The sequence below is a fragment of the Platichthys flesus genome, chromosome 15 (assembly GCF_949316205.1).
Source record: "Platichthys flesus chromosome 15, fPlaFle2.1, whole genome shotgun sequence".
NCBI classification, from domain to species: Eukaryota; Metazoa; Chordata; class Actinopteri; order Pleuronectiformes; family Pleuronectidae; genus Platichthys; species Platichthys flesus.
The window spans coordinates 64,338-89,922 of record NC_084959.1 but is presented as its reverse complement, the minus strand read 5'-3'; the positions used below and the strand labels follow the sequence as shown (position 1 = coordinate 89,922).

The following is a 25,585-nucleotide window of genomic DNA, read 5'->3' as shown; positions in this document are numbered from 1 at the left end:
AGTTACCTGACAGGTGAGTACAGGGGGCGGGGTCACAGGAATTCACCTGTGGACTTTAGATTGTGATAAAGAAACGTTGTTGAAACGTGGATCTGAAGAAAAACAGTTTACTGAACTGTGTGACATTACAGCTGTTTGATTGACATGTTGTCGACAGTTCTGGACTTCAAACTCATTAAAACAGTTTTAAATCATAAATCATGAGAATAGCGAAGTTCACTTCCTGCTGCTCCGTGTTCCCAGCACATGCATATCAATGCTCTTTATCAGCTTCTGTATTGATAAAGTCATTAATCATTTTCAGCTCAATAAAACTGATCACAGGTCAGAGTCTGTTCCTTGGACCTCAGATTATAAATCATATAGGAAACGGAGGTCTTCAGGAGGGGAACACTTTCAACAAGCAGCTGATTTATTGATCGTGTGCGTTCCCCGAAGTCGACAGGATGAAGCAGCGTCTGTCGTCTCTGGAGTTTTGTCTCACCGTGGTTTCTTTTCTTCTTCTGATCTGTTGTGTTGGACTGATCGTGGTTTCATGGATCAGCCTCGGTTCTGAAGGTAAATTAATGAATCAATTAACTGATCGGTCCTCAGAGGAGCCCGATGACGAATGTTAATGTGTTTGTGCCGAGGTGCCGTTGAGCCTGTGGTGCTGAGTGGTCGGATGGTGATCACACATGGCGCTGACTTCTCTGAGGAGCTGATGAACTGCAGCAGTCCCTCCTTTAAGTCTTTGGCCTTCGACGTCCAACAGCTGGTGAGAACTTTTGCTTTGAAAGAAACAGAAACAGGAAGAAGCCCGCCAGCAGCTTTATTTATCAGCCTTTATTTTGAAAGGCTGCAGGTGGCCTACAGTTATCAGCCTTTATTTTGAAAGCCAGTGAGGTTTATAGTCCATCTGATTGTCCATGTTCTTGTTGCCTGGCAACACACACTGTGCACAAGACTTCTCACAAGCTGGTGCAAAGAAAAATGATGTTTCATTCTGATCAGGTGATCAATACTGAACCCTATAAACTGACCTCTGATTGGTCGACAGGTGTCCGAGGCGTTCGGCCTCACTGAACTCAGGCGACTCTACAAGTCCTGTCAGGTGTTAAACTTCAGGTCAGTTATTTGATAAATACAAATCAATCCCCTTGAAACTGATGACTCACATTAATACTGATCACTCACACTGACCAATGACTTGATCCATCACAATGTATTGATTCATCACTAAAAGGGGTTTTCGATTTTATTTAGATAATCCTCAGATAGATGATCAATTTAATAGTCACATTTGAGTGACTGATTATTTGATGGATGATTTATCTCTACTGATTATCGTATTGATGAGGTGATTACTTATTGATGTTTGTTCTAAGTCAGGGAAGCTTGGCCGTGACCCTTGACCTCTGGTTTTATCATATGATCGACGCGAAGGAGGCGGAGCAGCAACTGGGGGCGGGGCTTACAGAGGCAGGGAACAGAGAATTGGTGATTGACAGGAGCAGCATTCATATCACAGGTAAACAATGTGACATTGAGTTGACTGTGACGTCACTGTGAGGACATATTAGATCAGAGTAGAACAGAATACATCAGATTCGATGAGATTACATAAAAAATGATAGATCAAATCTATTATAGATATTAAATTAGATCAGATAAGAACAGATTTTATAAAATTAGTCTCGATTAGAATAGATAGGATTGAATTTATAGAATTTAGATAAGATTGGTGCATATTAGAAAAAAAGTTCACTTAAAAATAGAAATTCACTTAAGAGATTTTTGTTTTTTGAAGTAAAACTTTTTTTGCAGAGAAAGGAGAAGTTACGACGGAGACACAGACGAGCATCACACCTACAACAGGTGACGCACAAGTGACGCACAAGTCATTAGCACACACGTCACACACACTTTGTACACACTAATGATTGCTTTGGCTTCCATAGCGATGTGTCCTCCTCATCAGAGACACTGTGCTGATGGATGGACGTGTGTCCTGATCAATCATTTCTGTGACGGCGTCTCCGACTGTCCTGACGCCTCCGATGAAGACAACACTCGCTGTGGTCAGTGCTCATAGACTTGATGACCACTCGAGGCACTTATATCATAATAGGAGTCATAGATTTGTGATTAATATATATATAATATATATATATATATATATATATATATATATATATATATATGTAATTCAATGTTGTTATTATTAACACACTGTACACAGGAACATTGACTGTTTGTGTCCTTTCCACTATAAATATAAATATAAGTCAACTGATAGTATCAGCATTGTGTTTCCACAGCATCAACGTGTGATGGACAGTTCGTGTTGAGAGGACCGTCGGGTTCCTTCAGCTCGTCCAACCTTTCTAAAACCACTTTCTGTCGCTGGATCATCAGGTGCTATGACTACACACATTATACACACTGTACACACACTCTACGTTTACATTTTACACACACTATACACACTGTACAGACATTCAACACACTCTACACACACAATCACATTACAATATTACATGTCATTTAGCACCTTAATCCAAAGTGATTTCTAATTAGTGCGTCCAGCATCTCTCTCTCTCTCTCTCTATATATATATATATATGTAGATAGATAGAATACACACTGTACCCACAATACACACAGATTATACACTGTATACACACTGTCCACATAATACACAAATTCCACACACAATACACTAATCATTCAATTATTATTATTATTCACACAGTTCACACAATACACACACATTATAAACATTGTATACACACTTTATACACCTACTACACACATGTGTCCTATTCCAGAGACTGAAGTGTGTTTTCACTCTGATGAGTTTAATTGATGTTTGTGTTGATTTTAGAGTTGATCAAGGTTTTTCGGTTCAGATAAATTTTCAAACACAACAAAACATCATCAACATGAAGATTTATGAAGGAGTCGGACCAAAAAAACAGCTCACAGGTAAAGAAACCAACTTACTGACAAACTAATGAATGAACTAGCTAACCAGCCAACTAAACAAGTAACTAACTAGCTACCTAACCAAATAACTAGCTAACCAGTTAACTAATTAGCTAACTAACTAACTAACCAACTGCCCAGCTAACCAATTGACTAACTGGCTAACAAACTGACCAACTAACTGGCAGACTATCTGACCAACCAACTAACCAGCTAGGCAATTAACCAGCTAACTAATTAACTAACCATGGATTGACCTGGTAATGCAGTACTTCTAGGAACGGGGCACCAGTCAATGGCAGTGATGCACCTTGATGTTTGTTGCCACCAGCCAATAAAGAGGAAGACTCAGGTCACCTGACGACATGTTGATCTGATTTGTAGCTGAGCTCTCGGGCTCCGCCCCTCCTCGGACGGTGTGGGTGCTGACGGACCAATCAACTGTGGATTTTATCGCGGATGATGTCACCAACCTGTCAGGATTCAACGCCACCTACAGCGCCACCAACTTGTCCAGCCTCTCTGGTAACACGTCCCACCTCAGGTTATATCTGTGATTAGGTTTTTGATTGATGGTTTGTTTGTTTGTTTGTCTCAGATCAACAGAAACTGACCTGCGCCTTTGAGCAAGGCATGTGTTTCTGGAGGCAGCGGCAGGACGATGATGATGGAGACTGGATTCGAACCAACGGCTCCACGTTTCCTCCGCTGACCGGACCGAGTCTCGACCACACACTGGGTGACGGCTCTGGTGGGTTCGATGTGGATGATGTCATCACATGAGATGTTTGTCATTATTGATTATTGATCAGTTCAACTGACAGGTTTCTACATCGTCACACCTTGGAGTCCCGGCCAATGGCTGAAGAGCTTCAGGATCCACAGCCTCCCTCTGACTCCGTCCACGCAGCCCATGTGTCTGAGCTTCTGGTAAACAACAACTACCATAAACATGTAAACAAGTAAACAACACATAAACAGCTAGAATATGAACAAACAACAGGTACCACATGTTCGGAGACGATGTCCACCGGCTCCGAGTCCTGCTGCTGGGATCGAACCCTGAAGTCACCTTGCTGTTCCAGAGAGATGGAAACTATGGGGACAACTGGAACTACGGCCAGGTCACCATCAACCTGACCACGACGGGCTCGGTCAGTGACCTCATGAGTGATCATGTGATGGATCCTCACCAATAGGTGAATGGTTGGTGTGTGACCTCTGACCTCTGCAGGTAGAGTTTGAGGCCTTAAAGAAAGGAGGGATGAGGAATGACATTGGCCTGGATGATATCACTCTGACCGCCAATCCCTGTGGCCCCAGCCCACCTGAACCCACTAATGTCCCCCCAACGACCACCCCCACCCCCATCCCAGGTGAGAGTAAGACCACGCCCCTGCATAGTCCACACCCCAATATCTGGTAAACCACTATGGCCACACCCCTTGTACCAGGGTGACATTAGACCACGCCCTCTGTGTCTCACAGGTTACTAATGAAATCCTACTAATCAGTTTCTTTTTATCTGACTGCGTCCCCTCTGCTCTCATTGGCCCAGCTGACTGTGGAGGGCCCTTTAACCTCTGGGAGCCAAACTCCACCTTCAGCTCGCCAAACTACCCACAATCCTATGGGAACAAGGCTCAATGTGAGTACAAGTCCTGTGATGTCATGTGATCCGTGATGTTTACCTGTCACCCATGTTAGGGTGGTCAGTTACCCATGATGCTCTGCTGCAGGTCTGTGGACTCTCCACACGGTGCAGGGTCAAAACATTCAGCTCCACTTCCTGGACTTTGACATTGAAGCAACCTATGACGTCGTAGAGGTGCGGGATGGGGCGGGATCTAACTCCACCTTACTGGGTGAGGAGTGATAACCCATAATGCTCTTCAGCATCGTCCTGTTTAATCTTCTCGTTTTAACTTGTTTTTATTTTTTCAGCTGTCCTCACTGGGATCGATGGCCCCACCCATGACTTGTTCTCAACAACCAATCAGATGACAGTGTGGTTATTTACAGACGCCTCGGGTCACGGCCGAGGGTTCAGCGCCAACTTCACCTCTGGGGTCAACCTGGGGTCACCAGGTGAGTCAGAGGTCAGACTGAGGTTTAAACCAACAGATCAGAGCTGTGTTATTTATGAATATTATTGATTATGGGTCGTGTGGTTTGTGAACAGCTCCGTGTGCAGCCGGGCACTTCCAGTGTCAGACAGGAAGTTGTATCCATGGCATCCGTCAGTGTGACGCTGTGGTCGATTGTCCTGACGCGTCTGATGAAGCAGATTGTGGTGAGTGTGATGATCAACACACAATCAATGATATCATGATGTCTGGTCTCCTGGCCACAGTTTCTGTGTGTGTGTGTGTTTGTGTGTGTGTTAGTTGTGTTACAGGTGAACGGGTCAAATCGTCTCCAGTTTCAACTCATTTCGACTTTGTTTACTGTCTGCTCCAAAACCTGGAACCATCATCTGTCTCACCTCACCTGTCGATATCTCGGCTACAGGTAACACACCTGTCTCCCTCACCTGTCGGTATCTGTCTCCCGTCATCTGTCGGTACCTGTCTCCCTTCACCTGTCGGTACCTGTCTCCCTTCACCTGTCGGTACCTGTCTCCCTTCACTTGTCGGTACCTGTCTCCCTTCACTTGTCGGTACCTGTCTCCCTTCACTTGTCGGTACCTGTCTCCCTTCACTTGTCGATACCTGACTCCCTTCATCTGTCGGTACCTGTCTCCCTTCACCTGTCGGTACCTGTCTCCCTTCACCTGTCGGTACCTGTCTCCCTTCACCTGTCGGTACCTGTCTCCCTTCACCTGTCGGTACCTGTCTCCCTTCACCTGTCTGTACCTGTCGGTATCTGTCTCCCTTCACTTGTCGGTACCTGTCTCCCTTCATCTGTCGGTACCTGTCTCCCTTCACCTGTCGGTACCTGTCTCCCTTCACCTGTCTGTACCTGTCGGTACCTGTCTCCCTTCACTTGTCGGTACCTGTCTCCCTTCATCTGTCGGTAGCTGTCTCCCTTCACCTGTCGGTACCTGTCTCCCTTCACCTGTCGGTATCTATCTCCCTTCACTTGTCGGTACCTGTCTCCCTTCACTTGTCGGTACCTGTCTCCCTTCACTTGTCGGTATCTGTCTCCCTTCACCTGTCGGTACCTGTCTCCCTTCACTTGTCGGTACCTGTCTCCCTTCACCTGTCGGTACCTGTCTCCCTTCACTTGTCGGTACCTGTCTCCCTTCACCTGTCGGTACCTGTCTCCCTTCACCTGTCTGTACCTGTCGGTACCTGTCTCCCTTCACCTGTCGGTACCTGTCTCCCTTCACCTGTCGGTACCTGTCTCCCTTCACCTGTCGGTACCTGTCTCCCTTCACCTGTCTGTACCTGTCGGTATCTGTCTCCCTTCACTTGTCGGTACCTGTCTCCCTTCATCTGTCGGTACCTGTCTCCCTTCACCTGTCGGTACCTGTCTCCCTTCACCTGTCTGTACCTGTCGGTACCTGTCTCCCTTCACTTGTCGGTACCTGTCTCCCTTCATCTGTCGGTAGCTGTCTCCCTTCACCTGTCGGTACCTGTCTCCCTTCACCTGTCGGTATCTATCTCCCTTCACTTGTCGGTACCTGTCTCCCTTCACTTGTCGGTACCTGTCTCCCTTCACTTGTCGGTATCTGTCTCCCTTCACCTGTCGGTACCTGTCTCCCTTCACTTGTCGGTACCTGTCTCCCTTCACCTGTCGGTACCTGTCTCCCTTCACTTGTCGGTACCTGTCTCCCTTCACTTGTCGGTATCTGTCTCCCTTCACCTGTCGGTACCTGTCTCCCTTCACTTGTCGGTACCTGTCTCCCTTCACTTGTCGGTATCTGTCTCCCTTCACCTGTCGGTACCTGTCTCCCTTCACCTGTCGGTACCTGTCTCACTTACAGGTCAGGGGAAGCGTCTGTGTTTACAGCTTTGCCAGAAGATTCACCATTTATGATAGTCACAGTCACCAGCAATGGAACCATGGAAACCACAATCAGGTACTAAAGACCAGAACCAGATCGAAAAATAATCAGAAACAAAACCCGGACCAGGATCAGATCTATAAATAAACCAGAACCAGTTGAATATTTGTATATTTATATATAATGACTATATATAATGCAACAAAATGTGTTTAATTTCACTAAAACGTTTTTTTACAGTGAAACCTGCCCCAGTGAGGAAGTGATTTCATTACACTGTGACAACCAACGTGAGTAATGGTTCTGTGTTGTTCATTGGTGTTCCTGAAATAAGTTTCATACACAACTAGAAGGAGCCTTCTTCTTCTTCTTCTTCTTCTTCTTCGTTGTTCAGTTTAATCGATGGGTGGCATCCAGCATCAAGGTGCATTACCGCCACCTACTGCACCTCCGACCTCCGCATGCAACAAAGGCAACAAAAATAGTTGAGCGCTTCCTCCTCCTGGTAAAGACGATTTACGGCCTTTTTATTTAACTAGTTATTAAAAATCATCCACACACCGTCACACTGTAAAACACCATGAAAATTAAGGGTTAAATATAACAATAAATAGAAAGACAACACTAATAACCTGCAAAAAGATTCAAGGGAAGAGCTAAAAACTCTTGACCAGTAAAAACAGCCAATTTATCAATTTAAATTTAAATGCCAGAACCAGTGAAAAATAACTAATGATCACAAGCTAATTAAAGCGCCACAAAATCAGAGAAAGTCATACAAAAACAATATATATCTTACAACTAATATACAAATTCATACAAAAAGAAAATAATAACTGTCCAGCTCTGTAGGCAGCTCTTAAATGTGACAGTGTGTTCAGTAACAAACTAAATGAACTTCTACTGATGAAAGGACGACTCCACAGTTTCTTTGTCTCTTCTCAGCGCCCATCATCCATCGCTGCACTAATCAAGGATTCTTGTTATTATTTTTAATTATATTATATTACATTACATTACATTATCTTATATAATTCTATATTACATTATATTATATTACATTACATTATCTTATATAATATTATATTACATTATATTATATTACATTGCATTACATTATGTAATATAATATAATATCATATCATATTATATTATATTCTTATATTATATTATATCATATTAAATGTACTTATTATATGGTGTTTTCTTTTGTCCTGTGTTGATCAAACTCTTCTACAGATATCTGTCAATTTTTTTTGTTTTTGTTGAAGTTTAACTATAAACAGAGTGAAGTTAGGAAACTTTATGATTATCCTACCTTGTTTATCTGCACTGAAGATTTTACATATGTTTTATTACTGTTCACTTGTAGTTTATATGTAAGTTTGACTGATTTACTGAACTGTTGTTATTTTTCATACATCACATGTCGACTGTTTCAGAGTAAAACAACCGACCCACTCTTTAGACCCAAGTTCACAACTTTTCAAAATAAAGCTCAGTATAAATCATAACTGCAACAAAACAAACATAGTGCTTTTACTTTGAAGACAAATCACCAAACAGGAAGTGATTATGTGAACGTTGTTGTCGTTATGGATATTTGCACCTGTCTAACCGATATGATGTAATATATAAAAAATCATCAAAAGGACCGTTGTTGATTGGTTGTCAGGTTTGACCCAGTTACCGCTGTCGTATATCTGAGGACCTAGAAGGAGACATACTGCCCCCCCACTGACTCATACATAGGGCTGGTCTGGACGGCTTTTTAATGTTATATTCATATTGAAGGAATCAGATTCAAATCAACAACGAACTTTGTGATTTATAATTAACACACGGTGTTACCGTTAGTTACCATTGTTACCGTTAGTTACCATTGTTACCGTTAGTTACCATTGTTACCGTTAGTTACCATTGTTACCGTTAGTTACCATTTTTACCGTTAGTTACCATTGTTACCGTTAGTTACTATTGTTGCTGTTAGTTACCATTGCTACCGTTAGTTACCATTGTTACCGTTAGTTACTATTGTTGCTGTTAGCAAAGTCTCCGTCTGATCTCAGTACAACGTGCTGATAAAGTGGGCGGGGTTATCTTTGTTTCAGCTTGTGGAGTTCGTCGAGTCACGGATACAACGAAGGAGACGGACCAATCAGAAGACAGAAACCTGGGTCAAGGTAAGAAAATGAAAGGTTGATCTAAACTCAGATCTGATCACGGTCATGGACATTTCGTTGGAGTTTGTGTTTTGTGTTTCCTGTTAGCTGTGGGCCGGGTAGTGGGGGGTGCAAATGCAGTGAAAGGGGCGTGGCCGTGGATTGCGTCTCTTCAGTGGAGAGGACGTCACGTGTGTGGAGCCTCTGTGATTGGCAGTGATTGGCTGTTGACTGCTGCTCATTGTGTCTATGGGTGAGATAATCATCACGACTCATGTAAACACAGAATCAATAAAACACGTAATGTATGAAATATATCACGAACAAAAATCTGATTAGACATTAAAAATGTGAACATGTTGACATAATGAAGACTGCAGCCTGTAGCTGAGCTGTTTAGAAGCTTCCTGTGTGTGTCCAGCAGGTGTCCTCACAAAGACATAAAGACACGATAAAGACACAATGTCACTTCCCCCCTCACAGGAAAAACGTCCACCTCCAGTCCTGGACTGCTGTTCTCGGGCTTCACTCTCAAAGCCACATGAACCCTGCGGAGGTTCAGACCCGACGAGTCGATCACATCGTCATCAACAGACACTACAACAGACAGAGCAAACAGGCCGACATCGCCTTGATGCATCTGGAGACACAGATCAACTTCACCCGTCAGTAACCATCCGTTTAGAAAAGAAACAATATCTCATCCATTATTGTTGTAATCATTTTCCTCAGGTTTGTTTAGAATTTCAACAGATGATTTCAAATGATTGTATGAAATTAAGTTTTCACTATAAATCTATGTTGAATAAAATAAGCAACGTTCAAAGTAAACAGCAGCTTTATGATCCACAACAATTGTCAACAGGAAGTTACTGTTTGGTCATGAAGAACTCAGAGGTCCCTTTAATGAATAAACAACTGTCCTCTGCAAAGACGTTTTCTCAGGTCACCAGTAAAAGATGTTCAGTCCAATAAATCAAAAACTTGTCTCACAGAGTCGATCCAGCCACTGTGTTTACCTGCTGAAGGTCAAAAGGTCGAACCAGGAAAACAATGTTTCATCGCTGGATGGGGACGAGACGCCGAGCAGGGTGACACGTCTCTCTCTTTGTCTGTCTCTCTGACAGTCATCTGTCTCTCTCTCTGTCTGTCTCTCTGACAGTCATCTGTCTCTCTCGCTGTCTGTCCTCTTGTCTCTCTCTCTGACAGTCATCTGTCTCTCTCTCTGTCTGTCTCTCTGACAGTCACCAGTCTCTCTCTCTGTCTGTCTCTCTGACAGTCATCTGTCTCTCTCTGTCTGTCGTCTTGTCTCTCTCTCTGACAGTCATCTGTCTCTCTCTCTGTCTCTCTCTCTGTCTGTCTCTCTGACAGTCACCAGTCTCTCTCTCTGTCTGTCTCTCTGACAGTCACCTGTCTCTCTATCTGTCTGTCTCTCTGACAGTCATCTGTCTCTCTCTCTGTCTGTCCTCTCTGTCTCTCTCTCTGTCTGTGTCTCTGACAGTCACCTGTCTCTCTCTCTGTCTGTCTCTCTGACAGTCATCTGTCTCTCTATCTGTCTGTCTCTCTGACAGTCATCTGTCTCTCTCTCTGTCTGTCTCTCTGACAGTCACCTGTCTCTCTATCTGTCTGTCTCTCTGACAGTCATCTGTCTCTCTCTCTGTCTGTCCTCTCTGTCTCTCTCTCTGTCTGTGTCTCTGACAGTCACCTGTCTCTCTCTCTGTCTGTCTCTCTGACAGTCACCTGTCTCTCTATCTGTCTGTCTCTCTGACAGTCACCTGTCTCTCTATCTGTCTGTCTCTCTGACAGTCATCTGTCTCTCTCTCTGTCTGTCCTCTCTGTCTCTCTCTCTGTCTGTGTCTCTGACAGTCACCTGTCTCTCTCTCTGTCTGTCTCTCTGACAGTCATCTGTCTCTCTATCTGTCTGTCTCTCTGACAGTCATCTGTCTCTCTCTCTGTCTGTCTCTCTGACAGTCACCTGTCTCTCTATCTGTCTGTCTCTCTGACAGTCATCTGTCTCTCTCTCTGTCTGTCCTCTCTGTCTCTCTCTCTGTCTGTGTCTCTGACAGTCACCTGTCTCTCTCTCTGTCTCTCTCTCTCTGACCTGACTACCTCTCTCTTCGACCTGTCTGTCTCTCTTTCTCTGACCTCTCTGTCTCTCTCTCGTCTACCTGTCTGTCTCTCTCTCTCTGACCTCTCTGTCTCTCTCTCTCTGACCTGACTGTCTCTCGCTCTGACCTGTTTGCCTCTCAGGTTCTCTTCCTGACGTTCTCCAGGAGGCGATGGTTCCTCTGGTGGTTCAGGATCAGTGTCAGCGTCAGTTACCTGAGTACAACATCACCTCCAGCATGCTGTGCGCTGGGTTCCCTGAGGGTGGAGTCGACTCCTGTCAGGTGACAACTCACATGGACTCCCCTGGACTCACCTAACCCTAACCCTAACCAGCCTGTTGAATCCGGCCCTGTCCTCCACATGGCCTATGATTGTGGTTCTCGTGAATGGATCTGAGAGTTCATTGGTCGGTTGGACAGTAAATGCTTGTGTTGTTTTATTAATAAAGATTTGATGAATTTGTTTCCAGGGTGACTCTGGTGGTCCACTCATATGTCTGGAAGATGGACACTGGACGTTGATTGGTCAGTATCTCCCTAACATCAGGGGCCACACAGTTTCACTGGAGGGCCAGGTGTGGCCCTAAGGCGGCTGTTTGCACACACACACACACACACACACAAACTGTTGTGACTTTCGCGGACATTGACTTAACCATAGTTACTACTTCCCCAACCATTACTTTAACCTATAGTTAGGGTTAGGGTTAGGCTTTACCTTTAACCTTAACCTTGTAATTTACATACATTTCCAACTGGGGACACCTGCAGGTTTTATAATGCCAAGATGAAAATAAATTGTGTTATAAAACTTGGCAAGCCGGACCGAGGCAGGCGACCCAAGAGGTGCTTTGTGACATGTTGGCAACAATGTGGGCGTTACTTACAATTCTCTGAGCTGCATCATATAATTGCCCTTAAGAGTATAATACTAAACTATTTACTGAACTAATAATAATAATATAGTGATAATACACTTTAGATACATGAAAAAAGTATGAAGACCAAAGACAGAACTTCTTGGTGAGGGCTCGGAGAAGCTGAACGATGGCAGTTGTCTTCACTCATTTCTGAAAGGACTGATTTCCCTCCCTGGTGTCGAGCTTCGTGAAGCTGAGGCCTGAAGAAATGCTCTGTTCTGATTGGTTCCTGCCAGGTGTGACCTCATTTGGGATTGGCTGTGGACGACCTCAGAGACCTGGAGTCTATGCTCGAGTCTCCGCCTTCAGCTCCTGGATCGCCCGGACCAGACGCTCCTATCTCTCTCTGACATGACTCTACTAACCCAACTGGGGCATCTGATTGGTTGAACCTTTATGATGAGTCATCGTCTCAATGTGTGATTGGTTACATGTTGTACACTCTGCCCTATAATGACAAACTAATGATGACATTATTCTTTATGAACTCTGTCGACCATTTTCTGTTTCCATTATTAATTAAAATACTTCTTCATCCTGTGTCTAAGTTAACTGTGAAAAGTCTGCTTCAAATCATCAACTTTAATTTATAACACATTTACTTTGGTACAAAGTACTGTGAGCTGATTGAGTACAACAACCACAACATAAGATAAGATCAACTTTATTGATTGACTCAATGATTACAGCAGCAAATCATCCAAACTAGTTCCAGGAGAGTAAAAGCACATTTGTTCTGTTGCTGTCAGGTTTTATACTGAGCTGCAGGACAGAGCTTTTATCTTGAAAAGTTGTTGTTGATGTTTAACAGACTCTGAAACAGTCGACATTTGATGTATGAAAAAATAACATCAGTGCAGTAAATAATTCAAACGTATATATAAACCACAGAAGTGAACAGCAATAAGCCAGAGGATGTCTCACCTTGTTAGAGCCATATGAGACAAATTGTGATTTGTGAATATGGGCTATACAAATACAATTTGATTGATTGATTGATAATAAAGAAAAATCTGTTTCATCTGATGAAAATCTTTGACTTTAAAATCTTCAGTGCAGATAAACCAGGTAGGATTTAACTTCACTCTGCACCATAGACTGTTTTTAAAAAGCTCTGTTTATGTAGACAAGCTTCAGCAGGAGAAGGGAATGAGTTGCATCAGACTAAAAACCAGAAGAAGAAGAGGGAGAATAATTGGTCGGATGTAGCTGCTGAACATGAGGGGACACAACCCGACTCATCCGGTGTAGAGCCATCTGGAACCATGCCAGTTAAAGGAGAGAAGAATATGAAAGAGTTTTGTTTAGAGGATTGAGAAGAGGACATTGGAATAGTGGACAAGAAATAAATTCCCACTGTGCCACGCGATGCAACCCAACCTTTGACTTTGAAAGAAGGAGAAGTGGATTTGCACTTATTAACAAAGAAGATAAAGGAATACACCAAAACCAAGTAGGTGGTTATTTCAAAGGAAGGAATCTAGAATACACCAAGATATATGAATATTGATGCTTCAAAAACACAGAAAAATAAAGTTGGAATAGCATTTAACATTCCAGAGGTGGATGTTATGTAGAGGTTAGTTACGACCTGGCAGTGTATATAGGGAACTGAGGTTAACGTTCAGATTCCAGCAGTGCCCTTGAAAGCATTAAAAATAGTCACTCAGACACAAGACATCGTTTCAGAGATAGCACACCAATCAAGAAACTAGGGGCAGAGAGGATTAGGAATCGGGTTTTATTGCCAAGCAGGTTTACACATACAAGGAATTGGTGATAACCATACACGCTTTGAGGAATATGTATCTTTAATTAGATCAGTGATTGTCTATGGAAGTGGGGTTTACAGGTCAGCAACAAAAACTGTGCTAAAGAGCTAAAGAAAGTAGAAATATGACTAAATCCAGCACTGAGACTGTGGGGATTACATTACATGTCATTTAGCTGACGCTTTTATCCAAAGCGACTTACATTTTTTAGAACACTCATTATTTATGAGGGGCCATTTAGGGGTTCAGTATCTTGCCAAGGGCACTTAGGCATGCAGATGGGATAGAGTGGGTTTCGAATCGGCAACCTTCTTTTTGCAGAGCACCCGCTCTATCCCCTAGGCCACGCTCTCCCCACATGTTATCACTTCTTCAACTACAGATGTTCAAGTGGAGATGGAGCTGCTGCTGAGTCTCTGATACAAACAGATGATGATAAACCACTGGTCAAATCCTCAGGGACACGAAGAAGACGATCACGCAGTAGAACTGTCCCTTTAAGATCAGGACTCAGGAGTAAACAGATTAATGGATTAAAATCCTCAAAGGAAGAACCTAAGAGCGCGTGTCAGAAATATAAAGAAGCTGCTCACAGGTGTTAGCTGAGGACACGCTGTGGTTTGAATGTTTGAATGAACCTGGATCAATGAAGAGGACTTGTATGTTTCTGTGTTTCCACAGACCACACTCCAGCACAGTAGCTGGCGGTAAGCGGCTTACACGTGAGGTGCCAGCCACCATTAACGAGAAGAAGAAGAAGCTCTTCTCCGTCTTCTTCTTGTGACATCACAGCGTGTCCTCGGCTAACAGCTGTTAGCAGGTGACGTCGGTTTCTTTTACTTCTATTATACAACAACCCTGCGTCACAACCACTTTACTTAAGAACCGTTGATAGTTAGCAATGTGTGTAGCTGTTAGCTGTGTGTAACACTTAGCTATGTGTAATTGCTAGCTGTGTGTAGCTATTAGCTATGTGTAATTGCTAGCTGTGTGTAGCTATTAGCTGTGTGTAACTGTTAGCAGTGCGTAGCTGTAAGCTGTGTGTAACTGTTAGAAGTGCGTAGCTGTAAGCTGTGTGTAACTGTTAGCAGTGCGTAGCTGTAAGCTGTGTGTAACTGTTAGCAGTGCGTAGCTGTAAGCTGTGTGTAACTGTTAGCAGTGCGTAGCTGTAAGCTGTGTGTAACTGTTAGCAGTGTGTAGCTGTCAAATCAAATCAAATCAAAGTTTATTTGTCAAATGCACCAATGACAGCGTCATCGGAGCAGTGAAATTCTTATGACATTCTTATGACATAGCAGTGTGTAGATGCTACCTGTGTGTAGATGCTAGCTGTGTGTAGATGCTAGCTGTTTGTCACTTCATTCAGTTTCTGTATCGTTCATTCGCTTGCTCAGAACTTCCACCTGACATCTGCTGTAAACTCCTCTTCACCTCCTTCACCTCCCTCACTTCTCCAGCTCCTTCACCTCCCCTCACTTCTCCTCCTCCTTCACCTCCCTCACTTCTCCACCTCCTTCACCAGGATGTAAACATATTCCCATGCGGTCAAACACACCCTGATTGTGAAGCTTCAGTTTTGATAAATTATATTGATTTATTGATAATTTTATTTCAGAGCTTCAGTATGAGCACAGAGAAGAGATACAGAGGAGGAAAACACAGAGAAGAAGAGAAGGATGAAGATGACGAGGACTTCTTCGACTGTAAGGAAACGCTGGTGCCTCCAGACCTGAGAAAGAAGGAGGAGGAGACCCAACCAGAGTCAGAAATCCATCCTGAAAGAACTGAGAGACTGATTGAAACAAGAGGCAATGCAGAGAGTGAGACAGAAGGAGGACATCAGGAGGAGCAGGACGACAGGCTGCAGGACGACAGGCTGCAGGATTTGGACTCAGAGATGATGCAGGGGAAGAGTCGGGATGTTGAGTTTGATGATGAATATCTGAGCGAGGTGGAGAAAGAGCTGACAGATGAGGAGAGAGAGGTAACAACTGATCATGTGACCAGAGTCTGCTCAATTTCCAGTAATCAGAAGTGATACAGCTGGAAATGTTGGCTTGAGTATCAGCGAGTACGTGTAACTGTGTCTCAGCTCGAAGGCTCCTTCACGTGTGTTCTCTCCATCCCCATGAAATTAAGAATCCATCAGGTAGATCCATTGCGATTTGATTCACGAAGAACCATTTGGTAAAAGAGATAATGGTCGAGGCATGTAACGTCTGATGCCCAAGTGTCATCTTCCCCGAGCAGCGAACGGGACATGTGTTAAAACAAAGGGGCATGAAACAGAATCTTTGTGGGTAAGTTGGTGACGCCGGTCAGAGAAATCCTCTGTAGACCAGAGAGAGAATTCAGGGTCTATGGAGAAGGGAGTCATGTGGGGCGGGTCCTCTGAAGGATTCAGGTTAGGGCTTGGAATCTAGAGCAACATCTATGACCTCTAAGTTTCTTGGTTAATTTGGGTAAAGTCAGGTTTCCGCTAGCGTACGTACCGCAACACCCCGCTGCACTTCCTCCCTCCCCGGTTTTCAAATTACACATTAACAATAAACTATAAATTTCCTCAAGGTGGCGTTTTTAGGCTGAAGCATCAAACTGCTGTCTCTGTTGTTTTCTGTATACTTCAAGTTCACACAGACAATAACAGGGCCTATTAACAGATCAGTGAGTAAAGGTGAGTTCATCTGCTTTTTATGTTTCAGAGTCGACGACAACAGAGTTTAATTCTGAAGGAAAAAGGAAACATCCAGTTTAAAGTCAGAGGTAAGTTCTGGATCACCCCCTGGTGGGGGCTGCAGTATAGTGTGTGGGTGTGTGTGTGTATATATATATATATATATATTCAGTGAGTGTCTTTATATACAGTCACTGATAGCCTGGTTCTCTCTGGTGTCTATAGATTACACAGCGGCAGACGTCACGTACACCGAGGCTCTGGTTCTGTGTCCCGTGTGTTTCCCTGGAGAAAGATCTGTACTGTTCTCCAACAGAGCTGCAGCCAGACTTCACCTGGTAACCACATGCTAACACGCTAACCAAATGCTAACAGTCACATTAGCATGATGCTAATGCTGTTAATGCTGTCTCTCTGTCAGGATCTGAAGGAGCAGGCGATCTCAGACTGCACCAGAGGTGAGAGGTGACATCACCAGAGCCACTGATTATTAAGTCATGTTGCCATGGTAAATTCAGACTGTATTGATTGATCAGTATGTTGATGTGGTTGCCATAGCGATAGAGATGAATCCAGACTATGTGCGGGCGTTGCTGAGGAGGGCGGAGCTATATGAACAGACAGAGAAGCTGGATGAGGCACTAGACGACTACAAGAAGGTTCTGGAGCGAGACCCGACCCAGACCAGTGCCAGACAGGCCTGCATGGTGAGTTCACTGACCACGGGACGAACCAGACCTGTTATTAATAACATCAGTGAAAACATAAACTGACTCTGACCTGTCTCTCAGAGATTACCTCAGCAGATTCAGGAGAAAAATGAGAAGTTGAAAGAGGAGATGCTCGGTATGTTCTGCACCATACTAATTATCATACAATCATACAATAAGATCCATAACTGATCAACATGTCCCTCAGGTAAACTGAAGGATGTTGGGAACATGATCTTGAGGCCGTTCGGACTTTCAACCAACAACTTCCAGGTGAACCAGGATCAGTCGGGATCCTACTCCATCAACTTCGTCCAGAACACCCACAGGTGATGTCATCATGAAGTCACCGCTCTGTTTTTCACCCCAATAAAGTTGAATTGATCAGTTTCCTGTTGCTTTTTTTTATGTTTTCAGTGTCAATAGAAGCTGGATATTAATGAGTTATTGATTCAAGTGAGGAACCAGAGACTTAGTGAAGCTTCAAAGTTTTAATATGAAGAACTAACAAACACAATAAGGGTTATTGATTATTGATCACTGAGCCCTCCGGGACAGAAGCATCTCTCTGATGTTGTCTTCAGCTTCTTTCACGCTGCGTTCAAGGTACACCTTCTTCTGCTGGAAGAAACACACACAGTCAGGGCAGACGCACACACTGCAGGTAACGCACACAGTCAGCGCTCGCACACTCAAGTCAACATGCATACACACACACTTTGTACCTCTAACTCTTTGATCTTCTCGTCAGCAGTTTTCTGTTTGTCCATCAGCTGATTGTTGATTTCCTCTTTCGACTGCAGGATGAACCTGAAACACACAAACACCAGTTGATGAGCAGCTGTCACTCAAACTTGATCAGGTCAACATGAGCTCATTCGCTGTGACGTTGCCATTGAGGTGCTACAACTGAAGAATCAGACTTATGAAGTGTGACACTGTCATACACAATGTGATGTCATTTATTATTCATAGTGATGTCAGTGTGTAAATAAACTGGTTGTCATGGAGACTCACATGCGTCCAACCCCCTCGTAGAGTCGGGTGTTGTCGGGCAGCGTGGTGATCTCCGCGTGAGTTAGCTTAGCATGTTTGTGGACACGTGTCAGCTGATCGATCTGCAGATCAGCCAGCTTCGCCTTCTGCTGGGTGTCAATCATCTTCACCTGCAGCTCGGAGAAGGCCTGAGGAGCCAATCAGAGCAAAGAAGAACCGTTCAGGGCCAATCAAAACCTGTGCACTGCAAACAGCTGATAATTAATTAGAGGGAGAGGTAGAGAGAGGGAGGGAGAGACAGAGAGACAAAAAGAGAGGTAGGGAAGGTCAGAGAGACACAACAATAGAGACAGACAGGGAGGGAGAGACAACGAGAGAGAGACAGACAGAGAGGGAGGAAAGGTCAGAGAGACAGACTGAGAGAGAAGGAGAGACAGAGAGATGGACAGAGAAAGAGACACAGAGAGAAAGAGAGAGGAGAGATTGTGAGAGAGAGCGAGAGAGGGAGGAGAGACTGTGAGACAGACAGAGAGACACAGCGAGAGAGAGACAGAGGGAGGAGAGACTGAGACAGACGGAGAGACACAGCGAGAGAGAGAGACTGAGACAGAGAGAGAGAGAGAGACAGAGGGAGGAGAGACTGAGACAGACAGAGAGAGAGAGACAGAGGGAGGAGAGACTGTGAGACAGACTGAGAGAGAAGGAGAGAGAGAGAGAAAGAGAGAGGAGAGAGAGGGAGGAGAGACTGAGACAGACAGAGAGAGAGAGATAGGAGATTGTGAGACAGACAGAGAGGGAGGGAGAGAGAGGGAGGAGAGACTGTGAGACAGAGAGAAAGACAGAGAGACACGAAGAGAGAGAGAGGGAGGAGAGACTGTGAGACAGACAGAGAGAGAGCGGTGGAGAAAAAGACAGACAGAAAAGCACACCGTTTTTTCTTTACCTTCTTTAGTTCCAGGTCAATCGTCGCCGCCATTTTCAACGAGTCTGAACCGGAAACTGCTCGTTCTTCTTCATCCTCAATGTTTCCGGCAGGGGATGTTTATCAGCGCCACCTGCTGTTCTTCTTGTGAATGACATTATTTGAGTTGAACGCATTTAATGTAATACATATAATTGAATAAAACCTTACAATGCACATAAATAAATTATTATGAACACAAACACAATAAACATACACAGCCATTGTACTGTACTATTCCATATATATTTGCTACTGTACATATCTTGTTTATTTACATTCCATTTTAAATACGCACAATACTTTAACTCCTTTTTTTGCACTTCTGGTTAGACGCTAAACTGCATATCATTGTATAAGTATTTGTACTGTGCAATGACAATAAAGTTGAATCTAATCTAATTCCTCCTGGTGCAGTGTAGCCTGGGTTCATGTCATCATCGTAAATATTTGATAACCACAAGATGATTTAACTTTCAGAATCATTGAGCTGGAAAATCATGTTATAGTTCATCGCTCAGAAAACCCCAGTTGTCATTTAATTTGATTGTCATTACTTAAACCGCTGCAGCACCACCTGCAGGAGAAGGCAGGAAAAACACAGTGGAAGCAAGAGACAAGTGGAGTAAAGAAAACAGGAGGAAAGAAACATGATGGAGGAAAAGAGACTTTTATTTTGTCAAGTTTTGTGAGGGAGTGTGTATATGTCAGGTCATAGCTGTTTCACACCGGCAAACAAAGATGGCAAACACAGATCGACGGTCTGAGTCACTCTCTGTGGGACTCTTTCTGTCTATCTGTCTGTCTGTCAGTGGAACTCTGTGTCTCTCTCCCTGTCTGTCTGTCAGTGGAACACTGTCTGTCTCCAGCGTTTGTCGGGTGTGAACGGCCACAGACAGTCAGTGATGGCAGAGGTGAAAGGTCGCGGCTCCACGTTCAGATTCAGCAGCTGAAGACGAGAACAGTTCAGACGACTGTTGATTGGACGAAGAGCTGAGGAGGAGGCGGGCTGCTCTGTCAGCTACACACACACGCACGCACACACATTAATACCACATGATGAAACTACAAACACCAGAAGTTCTTAAAACTAAAACTCTTGCAAACATTTGAACTAATGTGATAATGTTGAATTCAACTTGAACAATTAACATATAATAAACATATTTACAGGAATCAGGTGATTGGACGGCAACTGGAAGGCCTGAGCGATGGCCACGCCCATCTCATATTTGGTCATCTGCTCGTTAGAGGAGAAGTGAAAGATGCCTCGGAGAGACGGATCCTGAAAGACAGACAGGCGGTGAGACAGACGGGTCCTGAAAGTTACCCATCTGTCCTTCTCTGACAGTCACCTGTCTTGCTCTCTCGGACAGCTTCCTGCAGACGGCGGCGACGTCCCGGGCGTCGGTGGGGAACCTCTGCAGGCAGTGATCCAGGGTGCAGATCTCTGTCGCCTCCTGAACTTTGACCCACAGCGACGTGACGGCGCTCTCCATCACTGACTCCACCTCCCCGAACAGAACAGGCACCCGGAGCACCACCGCACCTGAGAGACAGACAGGTGAGGAGAGGACGAAAACAAGGCTTGGAGAGACAGACAGACAGACAGGACAGTACCTGGACAGTGCCTCAGTGTCTCTCTCTCTCCCTCCAGTTTTGTTCGTCCGTAGATGTTGAGCGGGTTCGGGACGTCGTCTTCTCCGTACGGAGGATTCCGTCCGTCAAACACGTAGTCGCTGCTGATGTAGAGGAAGAACGCTCCACACGCAGCTGCACACACGTCACACACGTTCAAAATACATCATGTTCGACACACATGTCATTGCTTACACATGACAGTGTTGTGCGATCGCTGACCTGCCTCCTTGGCGAGCGTGCTCGTGGCGTTTACGTTGAGGTTAACAGCTGCATCTGTGTGTCTCTCTACCACATCTGGACGTCTCTCTGCGGCACAGTGGACGATCACATCAGGCTGAGAGAGAGGCGGTTCAAGTTAAATAATAGACAGATGCAGACAGACAGGTGCAGACAGACAGGTCCTCATGTGTTCACCTTGTACTTGTGCAGGAGTTGCCTGATGGCGTCCTCGTCTGTGAGGTCACAGCGGAGGAGGCGGGGCCTGGCTCTCCTGTATCCAGTCCCAATGACAAACCAGCCGCTGCTCTCAAACTCTCTGCACACGGCTCGCCCTAACAGACCCGTTGCACCGGTAACCAGAACCTTCAGATCCGGGGCCGCCATGTCCTCCTGCTACACACAGTACCCTGTTAAGAAAGTGTTTCTATGTTCATTGTATGCACCAATAACCAGAGCAAATTCCTTGTAGGTGTAAACTTACTTGGCAAAAAAATACTTCTGATTCTGATTCTGATACTACATTAGTACTACTGTCCTGGATCATGACATCACAAACTGAGTCGGACACTAGAGCAGGACATGAGAAGAAACAGTGTGTAACGTCATGTTTAAAGGGCTAGGGTTAGTGATAAAAGAGCAGACGCATGACAATGGAGTTCCTGTCAGTAATGGTAGAAGATGTCAGGAGACATATTGCGTTTGGTGTCATTTTGACAGACAGCACCTTACTGGTCCAAAGTCAGTTTTATGAAGAATGTCCTGTGATTTGTTTTATGACAAATCTGTGAGTTCATTTCTACATTTAATATGATCATGCAATGAGTTTTTCTTTTTGCTTTTTACAGAAAAGTTTTAATACTAACTCAAACGTTAAAAATGTACCACCGGTCAGCGTCGTTGCAGTACGTCATAATCCTGCGACAATGACGCAGAGAATAAGGTTTAATAACGGTTTTCACAACAACCTTATTAACTATAGTTACACCTGCCGATGCTAACGCTAGCATAGTAACGCTACATCGTAACTGCTGATTTATTCTCAATCTCGTATTTTCACCAAATTTCTAATCGCATCTTTGAAGAAACACGATGCAAGTGAACCAGCGTCTTTCTCCTCTGACAGTTTCCATTCAGACTCGTGACCTGAAGCTGTGAACTCTTGACTTATATTTGAAATAATCTTGCGCATCCAAAATTTTTCATCTCCACTGGATTCATGTTAAACATCGTAGTACCTTATACATCCAGAGGGAAAGTGAGAAACGTGTCCTTACCTGGATATGTAGTTCCTCTGCTTTAGCACAGATGCTATTTACCCATATTACAGGTTTGTCACTTTAGTCATTACAACCAAAAGCGTTGGTTTATGACTTTTAGATTTTAACGATCCCGGAAAAACCTTCAGTCGCCTCTGTTTACATCGGCGACTGCTGATGACGTAAGTTTCTCAAGACGACTCCTGATGACGTAAAGGCTTCTTGAGGCGCTGTCCCAATTCGTAGATTAAAAAAGATGAATTATAAAATGCAGGTAGGGAGATTTATCCTCTGCTTTTGACCCATCTGGTGTAGGACACACAGAGCAGTGCCCGACCATGTATGACGCTCGGGAGCAGATGTTGGGGGAGTAAGGTGCCTTGCTCAGGGGCACTAGACAGGGTAGGGAGACTCTTGGATTTTTGGACAGATCAATCCAGGTTCGTCTTTTGATGTTTCTCCGTGGAGTCGAACCAGAGTCGAAACTTCTCTGCCCATAGTCCAAGTTTCTACCACTAGACCACCGCCTCTCCTATTTGATTCGAAACACCATGCTGAAGCAGAATGATTATTATTGTAAGCTATTTTCTTTTGTTGTTTTTATTGGTTTAGTGTGTTGCTACTGTCAGTGTTTAGAAACGGGGACGTTTCTTTTGTTTGGGGGGAGGTTTGTAAGCTATTTAATTTGATAGCTTTATTATGGAAGGTTGGTGTGTAGTTCCTGTTATAAGCAGGGTGTTGGTTGGGACTCTTGTTTTGAAGGTGAAAATATACTGGTGTGTTGTCCCCATTCATCACTCTCGTGTCCTTTCCGGCTGATGCGTCAAAGTACAAGAGAACATTATTATCATTTTAGACAAAAGCCTATATATGCAGATTTAAAGTGATGACGTCGTGACACTGATCACCCGGAAGCAGTCGTCATACCGCCCCCGGAAACAAGTGACCGCGCGCGGGATTCGATATTAGAAGCAGCTCGCGCGCGCAGCTCAGTGTCCTCGCGCAGAACAGATATCGATCATCAGGGATCAATAACCGATATCAGATCAAACATGGCGACACCACCGAAGAGGTCGTGCCATGTTCCCGCCAGCCCGACGCTGAGTGACAGCTTCCGGCGCAAAGAGAAGAAGATCTCCATCGAGGGAAACATCGGTGAGTGACTCCGGGCTGTGTGTGTGTTTAACCCCGGGAACATGACGCATCTCCGGCTGAACTCCAAAGACACTCCGCTCCTGTGAGGACCGAAGTTAATCTGAGACTGCTCTCTCTGTCTCTGTCTCTGTCTGTGTCCGTCCGTCTGTCTCTCTCTCTGTATCTGTATCTGTCTCTGTCTCTGTCTCTCTCTCTCTCTCTCTCTCTCTCTGTCTCTGTCTCTGTCTCTGTCTCTCTCTCTCTCTCTCTCTCTCTCTCTCTCTGTCTCTGTCCGTCTGTCTGTCTGTCTGTCTGTCTCTCTCTCTCTGTCTCTCTCTCTCTGTCTGTCTCTCTCTGTCTGTCTCTCTCTCTCTCTCTCTCTCTCTCTCTCTCTCTCTGTATCTGTCTCTGTCTCTGTCTCTCTCTCTCTCTCTCTCTCTCTCTCTCTCTCTCTCTCTCTCTGTATCTGTCTCTGTCTCTGTCTCTCTCTGTCTCTCTCTGTCTCACCTGTCCTAACCCTAACCCAGCTGCAGGGAAGTCTACGTTTGTGCATGTCCTCCAGGGGGCGTCAGAGGACTGGGAGGTGATTCCTGAGCCTATTGGAAAATGGTGCAACGTGCAGAACGAGAGCGACGACGTGTCCCAGGTGAGCACAGTGATGATGTCATCGCACTCCCTGTCCTTTCACTGTAAAGTGTGACCACTTCCTGTCTCCTGTGTCCAGGAGCTGAGCTCGTCTCAGAAGAGTGGAGGAAACCTTCTGCAGATGTTGTACAATAAACCGAGCCGCTGGTCCTACACCTTCCAGGTGAGCTCCCCCCCCAGCCCCAATCAACGTAACAATAATAAGAACCATATTAATTATGATAATATTTAAAATAATTGTTAAAGACGTCCCTCTGCATCTGTCTGTCCCTCAGAGTTATGCATGTCTCAGCAGAGTTCGTTCTCAGCTTCAGTCGCCGTCAATCAAACTTCAACAAAGTGAAAAGCCTGTTCAGTTCTACGAGCGCTCCGTCTACTCTGACAGGTAACTGATGACTAGAGGTAACTGATTACTACAGGTAACTGATGACTAGAGGTAACTGATGACTAGAGGTAACTGATGACTACAGGTAATGATCATTGCGGACAGGTAATAGATTACTCTGTGTACAGGTACGTGTTTGCATCCAACCTGTTTGAGTGTGGAGACCTGTCGGACACTGAGTGGAGCGTGTATCAGGACTGGCACACCTGGTTACTGAAGCAGTTCACACCGGAGATCCACCTGGACGCTATCATCTACCTGAGAGCACAGCCACAGGTGCTAATGCTAATGCTACTGTTGCTCCTCCTACTTCTGCTACTACTATAAGTCCGTATATTTCAGAGCTGTCTTCAGGGTCCTGAGTAATAGTCTGTATATTTCAGCGCTGTATGCAGAGGTTGCTCCAGCGGGGCCGTGAGGAGGAGGAGGGACTTCCTCTTGAGTATCTGGAACAGCTTCACTTCAAACACGAGGCCTGGCTTCACCACAGGAGCCTCAGGTAACTCCACGCCAATGACACGCCTACTCTCACCGTAACAACTACTGATCAGGTCATTGATCATGCGTGTGCTTGTGTGTGTTCAGGTTGGACTTTGACTATCTAAACGATCTTCCTGTTCTGACTCTGGATGTTGACGACGATTTCAAGAAAGATCGAATCAAACAGGAAGTCCTCATCGACAAGGTTTATTTCAATTTTGTTGTATATTTATCTGCTGAAACTTTTTATTTGTGATTTGTAACTCGAGTGTGTTTGTGCTGCAGGTCAGAGACTTCCTCACCACGCTGTAGAAGCTTCCACCAATCACAGCTCAGGATGGGAGCAGTTCCTGCGTCAGACTCACACCAAGTGCTTTTTTTTAAGAACTCGATCAGTTTTCATATTATTCTTCTGATTTGTACAAATTTATTTTTATATTTTAAAACATTTTAAAGTGTGTGTATTCAAATATTAGTGTTTGTAGAATAAACCTGTTTTTTACCTTCATGTTAGACTGACTGTCCCCACTTGTGCCATCAGACCAGAGTGTGTGTTAGAGTAATCATGACGATGCATTCAGGTGAATAAAGATGTCACTGGTTTCA

At 44.5% G+C, this 25,585-nt stretch overlaps 5 protein-coding genes across 7 annotated transcripts; 3 read left to right on the top strand and 2 right to left on the bottom strand.

Moving 5' to 3' along the window:
- The first annotated feature begins 355 nt into the window (after nucleotides 1-355).
- tmprss15 (transmembrane serine protease 15) lies at nucleotides 356-12,646 on the top strand. Its single transcript, XM_062406316.1, has 27 exons — nucleotides 356-558; nucleotides 633-757; nucleotides 1,040-1,107; nucleotides 1,368-1,510; nucleotides 1,807-1,857; nucleotides 1,941-2,060; nucleotides 2,301-2,397; nucleotides 2,867-2,967; nucleotides 3,352-3,492; nucleotides 3,566-3,718; nucleotides 3,792-3,897; nucleotides 3,971-4,121; nucleotides 4,202-4,343; nucleotides 4,526-4,615; nucleotides 4,707-4,832; nucleotides 4,912-5,055; nucleotides 5,150-5,260; nucleotides 5,355-5,478; nucleotides 6,896-6,991; nucleotides 7,157-7,206; nucleotides 9,028-9,099; nucleotides 9,187-9,331; nucleotides 9,562-9,743; nucleotides 10,074-10,169; nucleotides 11,329-11,468; nucleotides 11,657-11,711; nucleotides 12,343-12,646. Exons 1-27 carry the CDS (start codon nucleotides 447-449, stop codon nucleotides 12,459-12,461), a joined length of 3,060 nt encoding a protein of 1,019 aa, XP_062262300.1. The 5' UTR covers nucleotides 356-446; the 3' UTR covers nucleotides 12,462-12,646.
- A 1,803-nt stretch (nucleotides 12,647-14,449) lies between these two features.
- Nucleotides 14,450-17,652, top strand: ttc1 (tetratricopeptide repeat domain 1). The gene is made up of 8 exons (XM_062406310.1): nucleotides 14,450-14,698; nucleotides 15,494-15,862; nucleotides 16,581-16,641; nucleotides 16,778-16,890; nucleotides 16,974-17,010; nucleotides 17,111-17,259; nucleotides 17,344-17,398; nucleotides 17,471-17,652. Exons 2-8 carry the CDS (start codon nucleotides 15,503-15,505, stop codon nucleotides 17,593-17,595), a joined length of 900 nt encoding a protein of 299 aa, XP_062262294.1. The 5' UTR covers nucleotides 14,450-14,698; nucleotides 15,494-15,502; the 3' UTR covers nucleotides 17,596-17,652.
- An 86-nt stretch (nucleotides 17,653-17,738) lies between these two features.
- On the bottom strand, nucleotides 17,739-19,359 carry pfdn1 (prefoldin subunit 1). Of its 2 annotated transcripts, none has more exons than XM_062406314.1 (4): nucleotides 19,202-19,359; nucleotides 18,280-18,446; nucleotides 17,988-18,072; nucleotides 17,739-17,880 (listed from the first exon to the last, which is right to left on the bottom strand). In XM_062406314.1, exons 1-4 carry the CDS (start codon nucleotides 19,232-19,234, stop codon nucleotides 17,800-17,802), a joined length of 366 nt encoding a protein of 121 aa, XP_062262298.1. In that variant the 5' UTR covers nucleotides 19,235-19,359; the 3' UTR covers nucleotides 17,739-17,799. The 2 variants fall into 2 exon arrangements, with proteins under 2 accessions (XP_062262298.1, XP_062262296.1); XM_062406312.1 differs by having other exon boundaries at nucleotides 17,739-17,883; nucleotides 19,202-19,358.
- A 514-nt stretch (nucleotides 19,360-19,873) lies between these two features.
- mat2b (methionine adenosyltransferase 2 non-catalytic beta subunit methionine) lies at nucleotides 19,874-22,505 on the bottom strand. 2 transcript variants are annotated; one of them, XM_062406308.1, is made up of 7 exons: nucleotides 22,354-22,505; nucleotides 21,275-21,486; nucleotides 21,080-21,194; nucleotides 20,840-20,992; nucleotides 20,575-20,768; nucleotides 20,391-20,504; nucleotides 19,874-20,240 (listed from the first exon to the last, which is right to left on the bottom strand). In XM_062406308.1, exons 2-7 carry the CDS (start codon nucleotides 21,461-21,463, stop codon nucleotides 20,064-20,066), a joined length of 942 nt encoding a protein of 313 aa, XP_062262292.1. In that variant the 5' UTR covers nucleotides 21,464-21,486; nucleotides 22,354-22,505; the 3' UTR covers nucleotides 19,874-20,063. The 2 variants fall into 2 exon arrangements, with proteins under 2 accessions (XP_062262292.1, XP_062262293.1); XM_062406309.1 differs by having other exon boundaries at nucleotides 21,275-21,472; nucleotides 22,354-22,496.
- Nucleotides 22,506-22,879: 374 nt separating this feature from the next.
- Nucleotides 22,880-25,585, top strand: LOC133969682 (deoxycytidine kinase 2-like). The gene is made up of 8 exons (XM_062406311.1): nucleotides 22,880-23,490; nucleotides 23,997-24,115; nucleotides 24,194-24,277; nucleotides 24,390-24,499; nucleotides 24,628-24,775; nucleotides 24,883-24,998; nucleotides 25,085-25,184; nucleotides 25,265-25,585. Exons 1-8 carry the CDS (start codon nucleotides 23,388-23,390, stop codon nucleotides 25,289-25,291), a joined length of 807 nt encoding a protein of 268 aa, XP_062262295.1. The 5' UTR covers nucleotides 22,880-23,387; the 3' UTR covers nucleotides 25,292-25,585.